Here is an 18,639-nt window from a genome sequence, read left to right as displayed (position 1 = left end):
ACCTCTGTTACCTGAGTCATTAACGGGCTGACTTCTGCTTCCAACTGCTCTACACCTGATAGCCCAGACTCAATTTGCAGAGTCTAATCCTGTAAAGAATTTACCTGTAACGTCTAATGGGACAGTTTGAAAAGGGTTGTGTGCCCTAAACAAAGAGCAAAACAATTTTCCGTTAGATAAGTTTGGTCTTAGGTATTTTGTTTAGCTCAGTATATATGCTTACGATACTCCCCTGTTCAGCAATTACTGGCAAATTCCCAATGATTTCCCTCTCCTAGAATGATGAATGTATTGATAGGTAGCTGGTCCTAAAACTAAAGTCATCCCTTTGTCTGCTGGGCAGAAAGGAGAGACTTCAGGGAGGATAAACTTAGCTCAGATGAGAGGAAAGGCAAGCCTTTTATCTTGGGCAGGCACTGTATTTTACACAATGTCCCTCCAGTGTAACCTAACAAAGAGGTCCTTATGTACTTCCTCTAGGCTGGCAAGCCTAATACTGCGGCACAGGGGACGGTTGCGAGGAGACGTCTTTTAGAGAGAGTGCTTTGGATGGTGTGTCGGATAAAGAACAATTCAATGAATCGGTACAGTGTGTGTGTGTGTGTGTTGTGCCCTGCTGAAAGGTGGCGTCTGGGCCAGTAAGAACCAGCTCTACCCCCTTCCTCTGCCCACCTTGTCTGAACTTCTGCCTCGGGTGGATTTTTTTCATTTTCTGTGCAATTTGATCAGTTTCTGGTTTATTCAGATACATAATTAGCTGAATGCCACCATTTGTTTTATATTTAGTAAGAATTGGATGATTTTTTCCAGGGCTCTTCATTAAATGGGAGAATCATTTTGCTCCATGATTCAACGTCAAGGCCTTTAACTAATCCATATCTTAACCTCTAATCCTAGTGCTTGTTTAGTGGCTTCCATTAACTCTTGTCGAACTTTGGCATTGCCCCAGAAGGTCCCACGCCCACTCGCTCCCACCCTCTCTCTCTCCCTGCCACGGTTGGATGCCTCCCGCCCTGATGCTGTCCATTCCCAGTAGGGGCCTCTGTTGATTGGCCCGGCGTGTGTCCTGCACTGTGTGGTGGTGTGAATGACGGCCCCTGTCAGCACTGACTGGCTCCCTGGCGTTCAGCATTCTTCACTTGAGTGACAGCAGATAGTACCTCCCTTGAATTACCCTAAAAGATTGCCTGTGTGATGGCAGGACCACCTCATCCCAGAGGGAAAAAAAGTCTTGGCTGGGACTCTTTAATGTCGCTCTCTCACTGAGAAACTGAGTCATGACCTCTGAGCAAGTGTTCGCCTGCGTCGCTCTTCTCAGCCAAAATTAATCTAGAACATATCACGTTTATGGCCATCTTCACTGAAACTAAATAGCTTTCTGTTATGGTTCATTTAGTAGGAATCTGTTTGCTTTCTCCGTTTATTACGTTTATGCATTTGATAGACAATTTCATAAGATGAAGACAAACCCTTCTTCTTGCTGCTGTTGCTAAATGCCATGCTCAACTGTTAAAGCTTATCTTATTCTCTTTTTCTTGGTCTCCTTTTGTTTTAGTATAATTATTATTTTATTTCTTCTTTATTGCTACTTTACATTGAAATCTGTTGTTAACAACTTTTTTTGTTGTTGATTCTTTCTAATGGCTGTTCTTTTTCTTTTTTTTTTTTGGATGATCAAAACATAAAGAAAATAGTAAAATTTATTCGAATGCTTCACACAATTCACCAGAAATAATATTTCATGTAGTTTTTTTTTTTACATTTTATCTCAGGGAAATATTTTAATAAATCAAACTAAAACTCTGCATAAATGGGTGACAATAGAATTTAAATGTATATATTATTTCAGAAATGACACTTAATTTGGTTTTATGTGTTATAACAACAGTAAATTAACTGTGATTTCTTTCTATTGTCCTGAAGCAGGCATCATTTCTTCTGTGGAGCAACAGGTGGTCATTTGTGAACAAATTAGACTCTCCAATAGATCATGGTAATAGGTTTTGTAATTAATTTTTTTTTTTAGATTTCTCCATTACTGGCAATAATTGTCTCTTCTTGCATTAATTACTGTTTATTAAAGTCCTGTTTCATCCTGAAAAATCATTTTACACCCTCACCAATTACAATCACTGTTCATTGCTTTAAAATATATATATCTCGATTATTGTAATTGAATGCTTATTGTATATATATTGAAGTAAAATTTGACGCTTGTCCATGTGTCTGGCCTGCTAAGTAAACTGGCCTAATTAAACAAATGGCCACCTGTTATTGTTCTAGGAGTGGACATCTGGTTAAACAAAAGAGAGAATTATGGGAATAGAACCTAATAAAGGGTAGTGATATTTGGGATGATATCCCTTTTACACATATATTATTGAAGATATTATAATCCTAATGTTTCTTGGACAGTGCTAGACTGGGATTATAGAGCATCTCTGGACACTGGCTATCATTAATTAGTAACAGACAATGGCTCAGCCTTAACTATGACCCTTAGCCATGACTGCTGTATTTGCTCTATTTGAAATGTGAATACTGTTAGCATTATGAAGTATTCGGCATATCTTTTTCATCCTGAATTGATTACAATAATGATATAAATAATATACATTAGTATAATTAGATTTAAAAAGCACTTAACTGTATATGTCACAGTTGTGATTTGTACTAAGTAGATAGTATAAACAGATCTATGTTCACAGTAAGTCAGTAGCAGCTGTTCACATTACTTGGATCAATTCAACAATTTTCACTTCCCATCCTTTCAAATTATTGATTTGCCTATTGATTTTTCATATAAATCTTACAAATACTAGACTGAAAGAAAGTAGAAATCCAATTAAAACTAAAAATGTAATCCTAATCCAATCAAGGCTAGAAAATGTATCGAGCAGCAGAGTCAAAATCAATATGGCACAGGTGAACAAATTCAAGTGAAATGTTAAACGAATGTCTTTTAAGTTTTAAAAGAATGCATTTTAAGAAGACAGTGAAAAAAAAAAAAAAAGATTTGATATAGCAGTGAAGTTTTCTCTGCTTTCTTCAGTCTGTTTGCTTTCAGTTAGCATCCTTTTTATGGATCTGTCACTTTGTTCTTTGGTTTATTATTATTCTGCTAATTATTTGAATTATTCGTCTAATGCTTCCATTAATTGAGCTAGAACAGAATTTCTTTTTAGGATTTTTGATGCAAAAAGTTATGACCCTGAAGAGTAAGAACAAAGAATAATCTCTTTGGGACCCTGTGTGGAAATGTGGGAAAGGTTTCGGAAATGAATGGAAAGACACAACACAAAATGCGAGGAGGATAAACAACACTCTAGGTATTCTTCTGACCGTAGTGCTTCTGAAATGCCACCTCGGCCCCTGAATGCCAGACGCGCTGTGCCCTGACTCGCGGGATGTTCTCACACAATCCCACAATTCACGTGGAGGGAAGCAGCTGCAGGCGGGAACATTCTGTGAGGAGGTGGAGGTTGGGAATGCGCTGCCGAGGGAAAAAGGTCTGGATAGGTTACAAAGAGAGTTCCAAACATGGAACAAAGCTGGCATTCAGTGTTAAACCCCACTACTCACAGCAAAGAGTCAGGTTGATGCGTAAATCTGCAAATGTCAAAAGCATGACTAGAGCTTCATTTGTTTGTGTGTGTGCGTATTAAATGTAATTCTGAAGGAGTGGGATGTGAGTATGCTTTACAGTGCTCAAACATAAGATTGTTGTGCGACTTGAATAAGAACTGTAAATCAGTCGCTCCAGAGCATCCATTGGATGACGCTTACATCTCTCAGCCTTCCGATGCAAGAGATTCCTTATAATTGGTTAATGTCATCAAAGCTTGCTTTGCATTGCTTTAAACAGCCAAAGCTGTGCTAATGCTATTAATGCAAGCCAGTTATTACGTGCTAGCTGATGCCTTTGCACTCCACAAAGACACTTGCTTCTAGAATACTCTGATTACTTAAATATTTGAAACCTTCTAGAGGCTCATCAGCTTTCACAGCTGTGTGTATCTTCAGCTGTCCAGAGATTGCTGTGGGTTTTACATAGAATCTAGATCCAAGATGAGCAGCATAGTCTGCCGCTATCATTATCAATGTTAACACAGTTTGAAAGCATCTGTAAATGAATTAAGTCACTTTGGTTTACACAATCAGGTTTAAAAATGTGATTCACTTAAAAAAAAAGTTCATTTGAACATTTTACATTTCATTTATAAGCTGAAAAGTTTATTAGCCGTCCAGATTGAACTAAACATAACTAAATAATTGTGATATTTACTAATAAATTTGTTAGCAAAAAAAAAAAAAAGTTTTAGGACATGAATATAAATGATAAATATGTACGATAAATATAAAATAAATATAGAAATATTATAATTTTTCCCCAAACCCCTCAGTTGGTTTAACAGCACTAACTTTAGCTTAACAAACTCAACAGAAAACCGTTCACTATTCCACTGTTCTTTCAATCCTTTTACATCTATATGGATGTCCCAACAGTACACCCATTGTCTTCTCCATCTCAAGATTCACCCCTCCATGTTGTATCAGACTACTCATTCTTAAAACTCTTGACTACTGTCAAATGTCAAACTAATAATGTAAAGATTATTTTAGAGCTTGCTTCATTGTTTATTTTATCTACACTCAATTTTATTTAAAATAAAAATTACAACAAGAACTCTAGTTCTCTTTTTTAAGGATGAATTCAGTTGACTGACTTTGAGCGCTAACTATTTTTCTGACAAACTATCTTTCTTTACATTAGCAATTTTGCTAATGCTTCAGTAGTAGCCTACTTGAGAACAATGATTAACACTTCTAATGCGCTTTATACGGTCATTCATAAAGAATCATCACATGAAAATGTTTTATCAACACCAACCTCATGTTTCAGTTCAGAATACGACAATTTTTCTAAATTTTTCTTAAATTCATTGGCATAGCAGCACGCCTTAATTTGATTAACTACACTGTAGAAACAATTATATAATTTTTAAAAGGATCAACAATTGAGAATTTTAGTTCTTTCATCTGTCTGTGAATGAAGATGTTTAAATCCTCTTGCTTTTTCTGAATCAGTAGAGTTTGCCCTTTAATGTTTAGAAAGTGATGGTCAAAGCTTGGTGAAGTACGCCAGGTTTGTTAGTGAATGGACTTGGAATACCTGTCTGTGTTTGCGCCTCTCTTTCTTTCTCTCTTTCCTGCTCCCTCTCTCTCTCCCTCCCTCCCTCATTTGCTGTAAGTCTGTGATATCTGAACCGTGCCCGGCTCTCATGTCTATGAAACTCCCCAGTCTTTGTTTGGGGAATATAATTCCCATTTGGGCCTCCCTTCATCAACATGAGGAGCGTATGGGGGAGGGAGGCCAAAATGTGTGTGTGTGTATTTATGGGTGGGGGGGGGGTGTCCAAAACCATAATCAACAATATAGAACCAATGAAAATGCAAAAAACAACTTTGTAAACCGTCCTTGCACAGAGACACCTCATTGGTTACCCACTTGTTGTACTGTTCAAGATGCCAAAAACAAAAACAAAAAAAAAAAAAATTCCATGCTCCTGTTCTGTGCAGCTTAAAAAATTAAAGTCCTGGCCGAGGTGGGGGGGCTTTCTCTGTGTGTGTGTGTGTGAGGGATTCAGATCCTGATCCTGTCATTATAGGCAGCACTGGAGGCTGGAGTCATCGCTGCAGCACAGGGCTGCTTACGTGCGTGTGTGTGTGTGTGTGTGTGCGTGTGCGTGCACTTTTTTCTCCCATAATGCAGTGTGATAAGGATTGGCCTACATGGGGCTGAGAGAGTGGCGTCTGATGAAGGCTTGATTAGTGTGTTATCTACTCCTGAGCTGCTCCTGATGAAAGCTACTGACGGGAGAATGGCTGGGAAAACGGCAGACAGCTCCATCAAATGGCAGCTATGTTATGACATGACAGCCAGGACCTGGTGGATGGTAAGTTTGGTGCTTTTTGGAGTTTTTTTTTTCTTCGCCTTTTCCCACCAATTTTTTTGAGTGACGTAACTCCTCCTTCATTCATAGCATGTCTTAGAGAAAAGGTTTTGCAGAGTAGTTCTTTGAATTTGAATTCTTTGTTTTATCATTTGAGAAAGTTATTTAGCAATATTTACATAATTATTTACAGAATCTTTTTGTCATGTATGTATATATTTGCTTTATTTATTTTTTTTGCTGCTGCTGTACTTTTATTTCTTTTATATTTATTTTAGCATATTGCTGTTTGTAATCCTGCTTTATACCCGGTCTTCTAATGTGTTATTTAGCAAAATGTGTGTTGGATACGGATGTCACTGGTGTCAGGTGAGGTCAGGACCCTGCGTTAAACTCTGTGTCAGGAGGTCAAGTTTTTTTTTTTTTTTGCAGAGTCCCGCTTCTGTTTGCATACTACGATCTATACTAATTTTAGGTTTTAACTCGCCTTTAATCATGTTTAAGAGGTCAATCACAATTCTTGTTGTTATGGGGATTTTGAGAGTATATCGGCGACGATCCATGGCCACTTTAGATGAAAATTAAAAGAAGAAATATAAGAGATAAAGTGTTATTCCAGATGATGTTTCTTGCAGCCGTTGCTTGATTGATTTCTGATGATATTTTGGATGTTGCTTGGTTGATTTCGTGACTTACTTCACTAGACACTGTCGCACAAGATGTGGTCTTGCCCGGCACTTGTTGACATTTTTCTCTGTGTTTATCTATTTTCCCTCTTGGCAGACAAAAGCCTCTTGTTTGAGTGTCGCTTTCAATGAAGCTACTGCTGGTTCTCATTCCACAATGAATGTAATTGTATTTATTTATTTTTTTAAGTTAAATACTTTTTCCTTTTGCCAGCCATCTTGTGAGTTAACAGTTTATCGATGTGTTTTAATAGGGCAGTTACAACAATTAGGGTGTTATGGGGTGCTTCAAAATCAGTGTTTTCATTTTAATTGTATTATTATTATTAGCATTAGAAACATTATTAGCATGATTTAGCATTATTAACACTTTATAGCTAAAACATTGTTTAGAAAGGAATCACCTTTTTGTTGCACAAGACGAAGTCCAAAATTTACACAATAACTTGCTTTGCTTATTTGGATACAATATAACACTTTTGTGTTTTCAGTTATAGTCATTAAGTAATTAGTCATTCATTTTGTGTAAAACTGTGGCTTCTGTCTGAGCCATTTGTCTATGCATCTGTGGGACTCATCTACAAATTAAATAGCAAACAAAAATTAAATTGTAAGGATTATACATCATTTAAAGTTACATTATTTTTATGTGTTTATTTGAGGACGATTGCAATGACAATCGTTCTTTGCTTATAAGGAATGTTAACATTTGTCTTTTCTGGTTGTAGACAGGGTTAGGGTTAGGGGTTACACACTCATTAGTGTAGTGTTTTATTGTGCACTATTAAAATAGTGATTTCTAAAATATTATGCATATTGTGTATTTTCTTACTGAAAATTAGTAAATAAAAATGCAGTAGTTGAATCGTGAACACTGACACAGCCTTTATAGTTAATCATTTTCAGTTTTTGTTATTTTGTGATTTACTGTTTTCTACATAAAATCATCCTTTATAAGGTAAAGAACATTCTGTGAAAATGTAACCTTGATATCTTTAATATTGACTGAGTAAGGCTGTGTCAAAGATTGAAATCATAATGAAATTAATGGTTGAAATCAAACTTTGATGCTTGTTATCTCATAATTAGATTTTGAGACTTTAGCCTGGATTTCAGAGACAGGGTCACAAATGTTAGTATACATGAATATTATACTGTAGATATGTATACATTAATAAAAACTTAAAATATGCCATGTGTTTACTACTGAATATTGACAGATGCAATGTCCAATGGAATATCTGAGTTCAATCAAGAATTTGGAACATGTGTTTCACATACAGAAAAAAAAAAAAAAAGACATGGTTTAATTTGAAACACAAACCACTCAGACACTCAAGACTAAGAAACTGGCTCAAAATGTCAGAACTGTCAGCAGATGCTGGGGTGGGCTAGGAAAGAGAGGAAAGCAGCATTTATCGCTAATCCCTGTGGCCAACAGTCGTTCATTAAGGTACACACTACGGTCCCCCATTTTTTTTGTTTATTAAGGGTCTCTTTTTTTTTTTTTTGCAAGAGTCCCTCTGTCTGGCTTGCTTTGTGCAGCTGGGAGACTGATGTCAGTCTGCATGCCAGCCTCCCAGCAATCTGGCCTTCAGACGATGCTCCTGCTCTCCTGCCGAATGTGGGTCGAAGATTAGCATAATACCAACTAATCGTGAATAACATTAGCATTGAGTAAGGCAGTAATTAAAAGGATTAGCAGTAGGGGAAGAAATAAATGAGGAAATTCTGTGACAACTATGTTTATGATATTGATTGGATGACCACTGGGCTCAGATGCTCAGGGCTGTTGGTCAGATGATGACCAACATGGTGACCAGTTTATGTTAGGACTTGTCTGTTTTTACGCCAGGTGTGGCGACTGTATTAATTATTCTGTAAATGTCAAGCCAAGTCACCTTTATTTATATAGCGCTTTTTACAATACAGATTGTGTCAAAGCAGCTTTACAGTATTAAACAGGAAAACAGTGTGTCGATAATGCAAGAGGACAATAGTGAACACTCGATAAGGTCGGTCTAAATATGTATTAATGGAATATGTAAGAACAAATATAGGTTTTTGGTAAAGGACATTCCTAAAAAGAGAAGAGTCATGAGGAGCTTAGGGTTTAACCCTTCAGTAACCAGCGTGAAACTTGATCACAACATGGGATTAGTGTCAGCTGACATTATGACAGTAGTGACGTTGTACTTTTTTAGATAGGTCACCTTGGTGCTTTTGATTTAGACTCAAATCCTCAAACTGATCTAACAGCTAAATGTTTTGTTTGTCTGGAAGCTAAACTCTCTTCGTAATCACAGTGTTAATTATTCCGGCTGTTGGGCACACCTCAGGTTAGTTTGATCATTATCGTAGGGATCAAGCTCAACTTCCTCTGACTTGCTCTCTGCCAGCAGTGTGTATCACAGCAGCATGTTTGAAGCTTCTGCCACCTTCATCTCACCATCAAACTGTAGTACCACTATTACTCTACCACCACTACTGCCATAATAATTATTAATATTATTTTTAATAATTCTTCTAATAGTACAGTTTGTGTCATTATGGATGAAACATATTCAATGGCAATACATTTTACATTATTGTTGTTGTCGTCGTTGCTGTTGTTGTTATTTGTTTAGAGTCTTTCCAAAACTGAAGGACAAGCTGCAATCAGATTAATACAGAGAATTTAGAAAATGTAAAATACCTAGTTGTTTTACTTTACATGAAGCAGGTCACCCCATGTGGACCGCCATTTTAAGATCACATGACCACCTAAACACTACTCGCTTTATCTTTGCTTTTATTGGACACTTTTAGCTGACTGTGAGTAGAGCCAGTGGTACTACGAAGTATTTATTTTGCATGATATTGCACCCATAGGTGTCAGTACAAGTCTGAGACAACTGTCATATCAGTTAGCACAATACTATTAATCGTAGGTATTTCTGTTGAACAATTAATTACTTTGTGGCCATTTAAAAAGCATAGCCCTATATTCGGATGGGATTGAACAACCTTTGCTGAGTTTTCTGAATGACGTTTGAGACATTATTTAAATGAACTTAACATGTGTTTATAGAAATGGCTGCTTATAATTAATCCAAGTAACTAAGCAGATAAATCTATACATATAGCTTGCCTGATGCTGATATTAAAATGTTTAGTCTTAGAAATTTAAGCGATTCGACTCTTCATAATGTTATTTTTTATTGTATTTTATATTTATATGATCTATTTTTGTTTCCTAAGATGCTGTTCATATGTACCGAAGATTAGTGCACACATAGTAGGTCAGGTTAGTCAAAAACACACATGGCAGACATTCATATTCAGGATTAGATTTCTCAGAGGACCACTGAGTTGTACAAATCACAAAGAAAACTAGTCCTGTCCGAACAGGACTTATGCTCTATAGTATGAATGTAATCCAGATGTACTACATTTACCATGTTGTCATGTGACCTATCATTGTCAGAGAGCAACAGTGCCTGCACACTTTTTCAGGTGCCTTGGTTCCAGAAGTATTTTTCCCATAGGGACTTTGCAAAGTTTTCGTTAAACATATGTCAAGAACCAAACCAATCGGCAACAAGGTTAAACATTATGTAGAAATCAAAACATTACTAGCGTTGATCTGATGCCTAAAAAGTATAATATATATATAAACAGACAAAAAGACACAAGACTGTACTTAGCATCTTTAATGAGGAAAAGAAATCCCATACAATCATGTGATACATAGCAAACTTCATTAAAAAATGTTTTACTTGTCACTTACTATAGTATATGGTAAACGTAGTAAGAGTATTATGCTAAGTATGTGGTTCTGAATTCATCAACTGTGAATTTGGACACCCTACTCTTTTTACATACTTTTTCTTGCCTACTATATGGTAGGTAAGTATGCATATTCGGATGCAGCCTGAGTACTTATTGAATCCTTTTGGAATTTGGCACTTATAATATGTATACACGTGAGACTTTTTTTCAAAAAGCTGTGAAAAGGCGTATATTAGTATGCTTAACTATCTGTTGACTTATCTTTGAGAGATCAGATGGAGAGCATTTTGAAGAGAATGATTGACCAGGGGTTCTTTAACTGTTACAGCAATGTGTAGCCATGCCTGACGAAGATCTGCTTAGGGCAATTAGGAAACAAAAGGCCTCTTTGTTCTAAACAGGGTTGGGGGGGTCGATGAGGGGACGTTAAGAAAGAAAGGAGCCTTGAGAGAGGAAAAAGGGAATCATCAAGGTATGGACCAGAACTGCTGCATGGAGGAATGGTGTGTATCAATGTAACCGGGCCACTTATCTTAACTGTTCTCATTAAATAAAGGATAATTAAGTATAAATTGAGATTATGAATTAAGGTCATCAATAATAATTGTGCAGTAAGGCTGAGTTTAATGCTATAACAATATTCTTGTTTATTCTTGTTTACTGCTCGTTGTCATGTTTCTCTTTGTTTTTTATCTTTTTAAAACCTCATGAAAAAAAAAAAAGAGAAAAACTTGCTTTTGTTTAAACCTTAATTCACTCAATGCAGACTTGCTTACACCCCAGCAGAAGTAATGTGAGACCTGCAGACCCTAATTTCTTGGAGTATTAATAGGACTCAACATTGCACATGCTAATATTCTTGATATCCTTCAACATACCCTTCACACACAAACTTTTAATGTGATGTGATCACAAGAAAACCCCCTCTTAAGCGAAGATGAAAGATAAAATATCATGCTTCTGTAGTTGTGGCTAATGAAGATGCACATTGTTACAGGAACATGTGTTCTGAGACAAGACAAAGGCCTGCAGGGATGCACATTTCATGCGACATAGGTGCATGCTTGTCCTGTCAATCAAGACCTATTGAAGTGAGGAGGGAGACAGACGCACATAGAGAGAGAAAGCAAGCACACAGCAGTTTTGCCTGGCTCTTCTGTGGAGGCCTGCTGCTTTTTTCTCGTAGCTGAAGGATTTGCGATGCATGCACGGGTGTGTGTGTGTGAGTGTGAATGGGACGCAGTGGTTTTGGCAGGATTCCATGTTTACTATAAGCTTTCTCCTTGTTTATTTGAGCGTGCATCTCGTTGTTGCTCTTGTTCTTGGTGGCTGGTTCGTAGTAGCGAGGAACAAGGACAGTCTTTCATGGTTGTCAACAGGTGCAAAAGAGCTCCTTCTGCGTGTCTTTGAGTGTGTCTTTGTGGTTTTTGATGTGTAAGTGTGTGAGAGTTTTTGTTTTGTTTTGCTTTTAAAGATGAATCATTGGGCAAAGAGACAGGAAATAAGAAAACTAACATTAAAAATAAAATGACATTGTAACAAAAACAACACTTACACGTATGTTTCTAACTTTAATTGCATTTTGCTACATTTCACTAAGTGAATGTTTAAAATAAATAAATTATTTGACACACCTTTGATGGTAAAGACAACACTGGTTTGGGCCATTGTTGATGCGTTTTCATTAATAACATTAGCTACACTTTTAGTAGTCTCTACCATCCAACAGTTAGAAATATCCGTGTCTAGAATTACTACAGGTGCGGTAATCTCAACTGGACACAGTAAGGTAATTAATCAGTCTTTATCTCTGCCAAGTTTTTCTAATGATCCATTTGTAGCAGTGGTTTCATATACATGGTCGTTTGCTGCCCTCTGGTGCCTATCTCGTCTGGTGCGTACATATTAAAAACCGAGGGTGTCTTAAAATATCCAAAAAAACATACAGTTCAGTCAGATGTTGGCCTCCTTTCTGTCGTCACTGTAAAGGGAACACACACACACACACACACACACACACACACACACACACACACATACATATATATACATACACATATACACACACACATATATATATATATATATATAGCCTATTTCTGAGTTACAAGAGTATTAATTGAAAGTAAATATTTCAATTAAAGGGAGGTTTAAAAGTGTAAAAAGACACTAGGCTATATGGTAGACTACAATCACCAATAAGCTTAGGACACTTGCAGACTTTTAGGCATTTAGATTTTTTCTTTAACATTTTCAAAATATGAACATATAATTTTGTCACTCAAAATAGCAGCCTTGCATAGGAACGTTTGCCGTGACCCGGATTCGAACCGGGGTTGCTGCGGCCACAACGCAGAGTACTAACCACTATACGATCACAGCGCGCGGCTCGCCAACATTCAGTTCCCTACCGCATCCTTGTGGGCTGAATGGAAACTGCGCTGTACGTACACTCCGCCTCAAACTTCTGGAAGAGTAAAATATCCAAGAGGTGCCGCACATTCTGCCTTAGAAAATGGTATTTTGAATTTATTTACATATTAAACTGATCAACAAAGAGCAAATATTTTATTCTAACCAAATATTTTTTTTTTTTTTTTTTTTTTATGTAGGCCTAATTAAAAGAAATAACCACAATTATTAAAAGTTAGATTTTTTTTTTTTTTTTTCTGTGAAGGTTAGATTATTGTCAGCTTATTTATACCGACACTCCGTAGCTGACCGTTTTCGAACAGCATATTATTAACTAATCAGCTAACATGCTGCCGATTCTTTATTTCTATCAAGTCAAATCAAGTAACAATGCAAAAGTTGCTTTTATATTTTCACTGCCGTGATCCGGATTCGAGCTGAGGTTGCTGTGGCCAGAACGCAGTGTAGGCTGACCACTATACAATCACAGCGAGCTATGAGAGCTGATTAACACCCAAGGTTCATTCACACATATCTAATGTTTTACCATTACTGTGGCACCGCAACAACGATCTCCGAAAAAATACTTAGAAATGACACGTCATGGCTCTAAGTGTGTATATATATAATCATATAGACCTATATATGATTCACAGATGGCTTTAAGTGGCTAACCTGTGGGCACTCTGTGGTCCTGTTAAGTAGCTATAAAACCGCAAAATTAAATTGATTAAAGGACATTTGTGCATTGGTTAATAGTCAAAACTGTTATTTGATGTCCAAGGTAGGTTGCAGGTTTCTAAGCCATTCTTAAACGATGTGCTTTTTTGGTAGTAGGCCTAAATGTATGGGACTCAAAGACAGCAGAGCGTGGTCACTCCCTTTAAAAATTAACCATTGGTTTTACCACAGATAAAACCAAATAACTATGGTTATTATTAGTTACCATAGTTTTTTTGTTTTTATTTGTGGTTATAGTTAAACCATGGTATCCACAAATTAGCAATGGTTTTGCTACACTAACCATAGTTTAACCATGGTATGTGTAGTAAAACTGGTTATACAAATGGTAATCAATACACCAAAAAAAACATGGTTACTACACTTTTACTAAAATAAAACCGTGATTAATTTTCATAAGGGCTGGCATTCTTTGATGCAGTCTACACACGTTCTTTTGTAAATGACCAAAATGCATCTTGAGAATGTGTTATTCATCTGAGCCTCTCCTATATTAGTTTATTTAACATCACCTGCTTGCAGTCTAGGCCCACTGATACAAATATGGCCTTGTGGCGCGATATGAAAATGCATTGGATGTATTCAGGCCACTTAAGAGCAAAGACAACTTACACTGCAAAACTAGCCTACATATTATAATAATAGTATAATACTCGACCAGCGTGCGGCTTGTGCGCTGAACAAAAACTGACTACGTCTAATTGTTAAACATTTGTGTTTTAGCACAATTGTTTTAGAATTTAGCACTTCACAAAGATTCCAATTATGAAGCGGAATTACACGAAATATGTAAATCCATCCATCCATTTCCCCAAAATGCTTTATCCTCTTTAGGGTCGCGGGGGCTGAAGCCCAGAGTCTCGGGCCACAGACGGGGGACACCCTGACAGGATGGCCTTCATGTGTAAAATGTAATATGAAATTATAGTATGAATTTATTGAAAACTGAATAGACAAAACATGACCACACAATAATTATTGTTTTAAAAAAAGGAAAAGTTAGCCTACGTTAATCACCTGAAAAGCAGACTGAGAAATTAAAATAAATAAATTATTGATCAATTTCATATTCATATGTAGACCTATATTAATGTTCATCTAACTTGAGCATGATGATAAAATTGATAAGCTGATAAAAATAAATGGAAAATATAATACATAGTTTTATTAATAGCTACAAATATTCTAGCTGCAGTTTTTAAATTGGTCAAAGTGGCCGCCAAGAAACACGTGTTATTTTTTAACACAAAACAGACATCCAAATCCAACGCGGCATTTAAAAGGTTGCTTGGTTAGAGAGGTAGTGTTATTAAAAACAATAAATGTGCATTCTCTTTTTATCGACATAAAAAGAGAAATATCCTGCCATATATGACTTGACTTGTGTAATCTAGACTAATTCATATATAGGCCTATATATAAATATGTAATTTATATATAAAAATAATAGCCTAACTACAATTGATTAATTATTGATTGTCAATTCTGGCTCAAACGATTTAAAGCACTAGAATAAATGTTAAATTAATTAATGATATAATAAATAGAAATGCCACTAAAACATGGTAGAGAAGCGCTTCTAGGTCTCAGAGTGAAAGGTTTAAATGGAAATGATGGGCTGGTAGACTATCAGTTGCTTATAACAATAATAATAATAATAACAATAATAACTTTTTAACATCGTTTGCAGAAAAACTATAACGTATATGGGAGACATGTAGAATAGATCAGACGGTAATGAGCTATGGATAGTCTTCAAGCACTTTCTAGACGGTCGTATGTCCCTTTGCTGTCCGCTTAACTGATTATGGTATAGACATAAAAAGAAGTGGAAAAGGCTATTCATTCAAAAGCCCCAGGTCATTGGTTTCCATTTAATGAAAACATTTCGCCACTCAACTGTTTGCCAGCTTTAGAAATCAATTTTAGATGTTTTTTGAAACAATAAATACACTTATGTAGCATATTGATATTCACTCGTAGGACTTGACGAATGCTTACTGAACAGCGAAATAGGTTTCCTAACCTATGAAAACATGAAAACACATTCCCTGCTCTTCTTTACACCATGGTCTGAAAAGAATTAGAATCTTTATAATTTCTAGAGGCATTTGAAACGAAATATCATCTTAATACAGCGACCCACTGATCCGTGTATATAGCCTACGTACTGCACAAGTAAAACGAGAATTTATGAATAGAAAGGTTTGGCGTTGAATGTCTCGATGCGAGAGAATAGAATACCTCTGTACATGAAATGAAGTGAACTTACGGAGGCAGTACCGAGGCTCGCTGTGCGCACGCGACACATCCAAACTCATGTGAAACTAGGCAGGTACAAGGGAGCAGAATTAACTAAACTCTTCAGCTGGACATCGTTGTTTCTATACGTTAATAATGGTTTCCTGTCCCCCACTCACAACTGAGCTTGCCAAAGTTTACGTCTAAGAATTTAGAGCCCTTTCCCTTCATTTCGTATCACACTCCACCTACTCGATAATGCTCCAACAAGCCGTGTGTTTTAACTACAAGTGTGCGATGTAAACCTGAATAAACGAGTCATTCTGTAAAAGTTGTTTATCTTGGCAGGTTCATTTGGTGAAGCACGAGTACAGTCACAACCAAAACGAACTTTCCGAGGTGACGATTTATATCGTGGAGAGCAAGGATGTCCCCAAATGACAGTGTTATGTGGGTGTTCGGGTCGGCACGCTTCATTGTAGGTGAAAGAGTTTTAAAAGTTCGTATGTCTGACAGATAAAAAAAAAAAAAAAAAAAAAAATGCATTATATAGCTACATAACCATAACTTGATGCAATTTCTTCTGTTGAAATAATAATAATAATAAATAAAAAAGTCCTAGCCTACCGAAGGATTAAACAATTTGTCACACTACATAGTGTTTAATATAAGTGACATTTCTCGATTGAATTTGTAACAACTGACCTAAATTAAAGACTCAAGGATCAGACAATTGTTTTGTTTAAGATCAACACATAAATTGCGGCATATATATAAAAATACAATTCGTCAGAATAACTAATAGCTAATTCATACGTGTTGTTTGTGTTATCTGTTATATGCCATTATTGCAGTTCTTATCTATAAATAAGTGACGTATAACGTATAATCTATACTCCGTTTTAATACTTCTATCGCATGCTTTGATGACATCGATAAACACGCTCAAATGCGCGTTTCATTCTTATGCTGTTGGACTCGTGTGTGTGTGTGTGTGTGTGTGTGTGGTGTGCTGCGCTCTGGTGTTCTGGGCTGGATCAGTGCCATCATTGTGCTCCCGAACAGTGGTGTCTTTATTTGCTATATCATAGAAAATCTTAATGTTTTAGTAATATATATATATATATACGGTCTGTATTATTAGAACTGGGGTGTCCAATATTACAATGTTAAGATTATGTATCAAAATAGGACATACACCAACAAACAACAGTGTGAATGAGAGAACCGTTATTATCAATTTAATTCAAATTAAATTTTTCTTTTCTTTTCTTTTCTTTTCTTTTCTTTTCTTTTCTTTTAATAATACGAATTGATTTAGTAGTAATTTATTTGCTTTCATGCCGGTCCACAAGGAATTCTTAATCCCCAAAGCCAAAATGCACACAGGAATTTGACCTATCTTCAGCCACTAGTCTAAATTTCTCTCGGTCTCGGTTTGATGGGACATGGTCAATGTTAATATGCAAATAGTGACACTGCCTGCCGAGCGGAAGTGAGGGGCCTAGGGCATGGAAAGCAGAGCGGAGCTCCGCCGGTGCGCCAGCCAATCAAAAACGAGGATGTAATTCCAAATGCGCAGCTACGTTTGGCTGCTGCCTGCGAGCAACAGCGACGACAGACAGAGAAAGTGAAGGCGCAGACCTACCCACTTCCAAAAACTCAGCCTATTCTGGACCGCGTTCAACTTAACCACCAAAAGCTATCCAAAAAGACTGACTTGCAGAGGAAGGAAGATAAAAAATATCAGAGGTGCTCGCTGAGTTGATTTTGCCGCCAGTCTGCCAAGAATTCTCTTCCGGTGTTCATTTTTGTAAGCACTACAACGTGAAACGAAGAGAGAGAGAGAGTAAGAGAGAGAGAGAGAGAGAGAGAGAGAGAGGAAAAAAAATAAAAAGCACAATTTTTTGAACTTGAGACATGTGAGCGTACCGGCTTCAGTTTCATCCGGCCTCCAGGAACCCCCGTCAATTCCATGCAATACAGTGCAATGGTACGTTACGATGGAAAACACTGTCTTACTAACATTTGTGAATATTTTTCTCGAGTTGCTGTGTTGTACGTATGTAACCTCAAAAGGGCAATAGCATTACGTTTCACAGTTGAAAAGAACAAGACACTTTAAAACTGCAGACAGAATGATAGTAATGTTGGCTTGTTTATGTCATGCCCTGGCAAACGTCCCATACGGGTCATATCATTGTGTGAGAAGTCGAGTTTGTGCCTCTTGGCATGCATCCTATGTTCGCTAAAACTCTCCCCCTATTGAATAGCAGTGCACTTCTGGCACGGAGCAGCAGCGCGAATACCTGGACAAGTCTTGTTGATATTTACTCGCACAGTTCTCCTGTTATTTAAACCCTCGTCTCGCACTGTTTTACGTAACGGCATTTGCTGTGTCTATTTTTACATTGTATCAACTGTTTTCTTTCGACAAATGATACTTTATATCTAAGAAACGTTGCGTTATGAATACGTCGATGTTTGTCTGCAGAATAGTTTACGTCCACAAACCGATCAATTGTTTTACCATTAACACGTTTGGAGTTTGTTGCGTTGCGCTTTTGTTGCGGTCCATTGTGTTACATTTTAGTAATTGATTCAGTCTTCTTCATAAAATCATTGTTGAACGTTTTGGACTTATGAGTTGGACGGAGGGGGTGGGCTTTGGCTTTGACTTTGACACAAGATGCCGATGTAAAGCGAAAGGAATCATTATCTGTCCAGCAAACAAACTGGCCCTCACTGGTATGCATAATAGAACCGTGCACCACCGCAGACTTTTCTCCTTTCTCCCCAAATTAAACTGTCGTCCTACATTTAAATCGCACTGA

The 18,639-nt window shown here is 36.9% G+C and overlaps 1 protein-coding gene and 1 non-coding gene across 12 annotated transcripts in view; one reads left to right on the top strand and one right to left on the bottom strand.

Annotated features, from left to right (window-relative positions):
- Window positions 1-5,706: 5,706 nt before the first annotated feature.
- LOC131543557 (nuclear factor 1 B-type-like) overlaps window positions 5,707-18,639 on the top strand; it is a 96,078-nt gene continuing 83,145 nt past the window's right edge. For 3 of the 11 annotated variants that reach the window (XM_058781010.1, XM_058781004.1, XM_058781003.1), the window contains exon 1: window positions 17,355-17,798. In XM_058781010.1, the coding sequence (XP_058636993.1) occupies window positions 17,781-17,798 (18 nt within the window). In that variant the 5' untranslated portion in view covers window positions 17,355-17,780. Of the gene's footprint in view, window positions 5,958-17,354; window positions 17,799-18,639 lie in introns of those variants that run through there. The other 8 variants (XM_058780996.1, XM_058780998.1, XM_058781001.1 and 5 more) reach the window with 8 other exon arrangements.
- trnah-gug (transfer RNA histidin (anticodon GUG)) lies at window positions 12,722-12,793 on the bottom strand. Its single transcript has one exon. It is a non-coding gene; the product is annotated as a tRNA-His (tRNA).

This window comes from Onychostoma macrolepis, chromosome 07, assembly GCF_012432095.1.
Source record: "Onychostoma macrolepis isolate SWU-2019 chromosome 07, ASM1243209v1, whole genome shotgun sequence".
In the NCBI taxonomy this organism is placed as follows: Eukaryota; Metazoa; Chordata; class Actinopteri; order Cypriniformes; family Cyprinidae; genus Onychostoma; species Onychostoma macrolepis.
The sequence above is the reverse complement of the archived record's forward strand: the minus strand, read 5'-3'. Positions and strand labels throughout refer to the sequence as shown.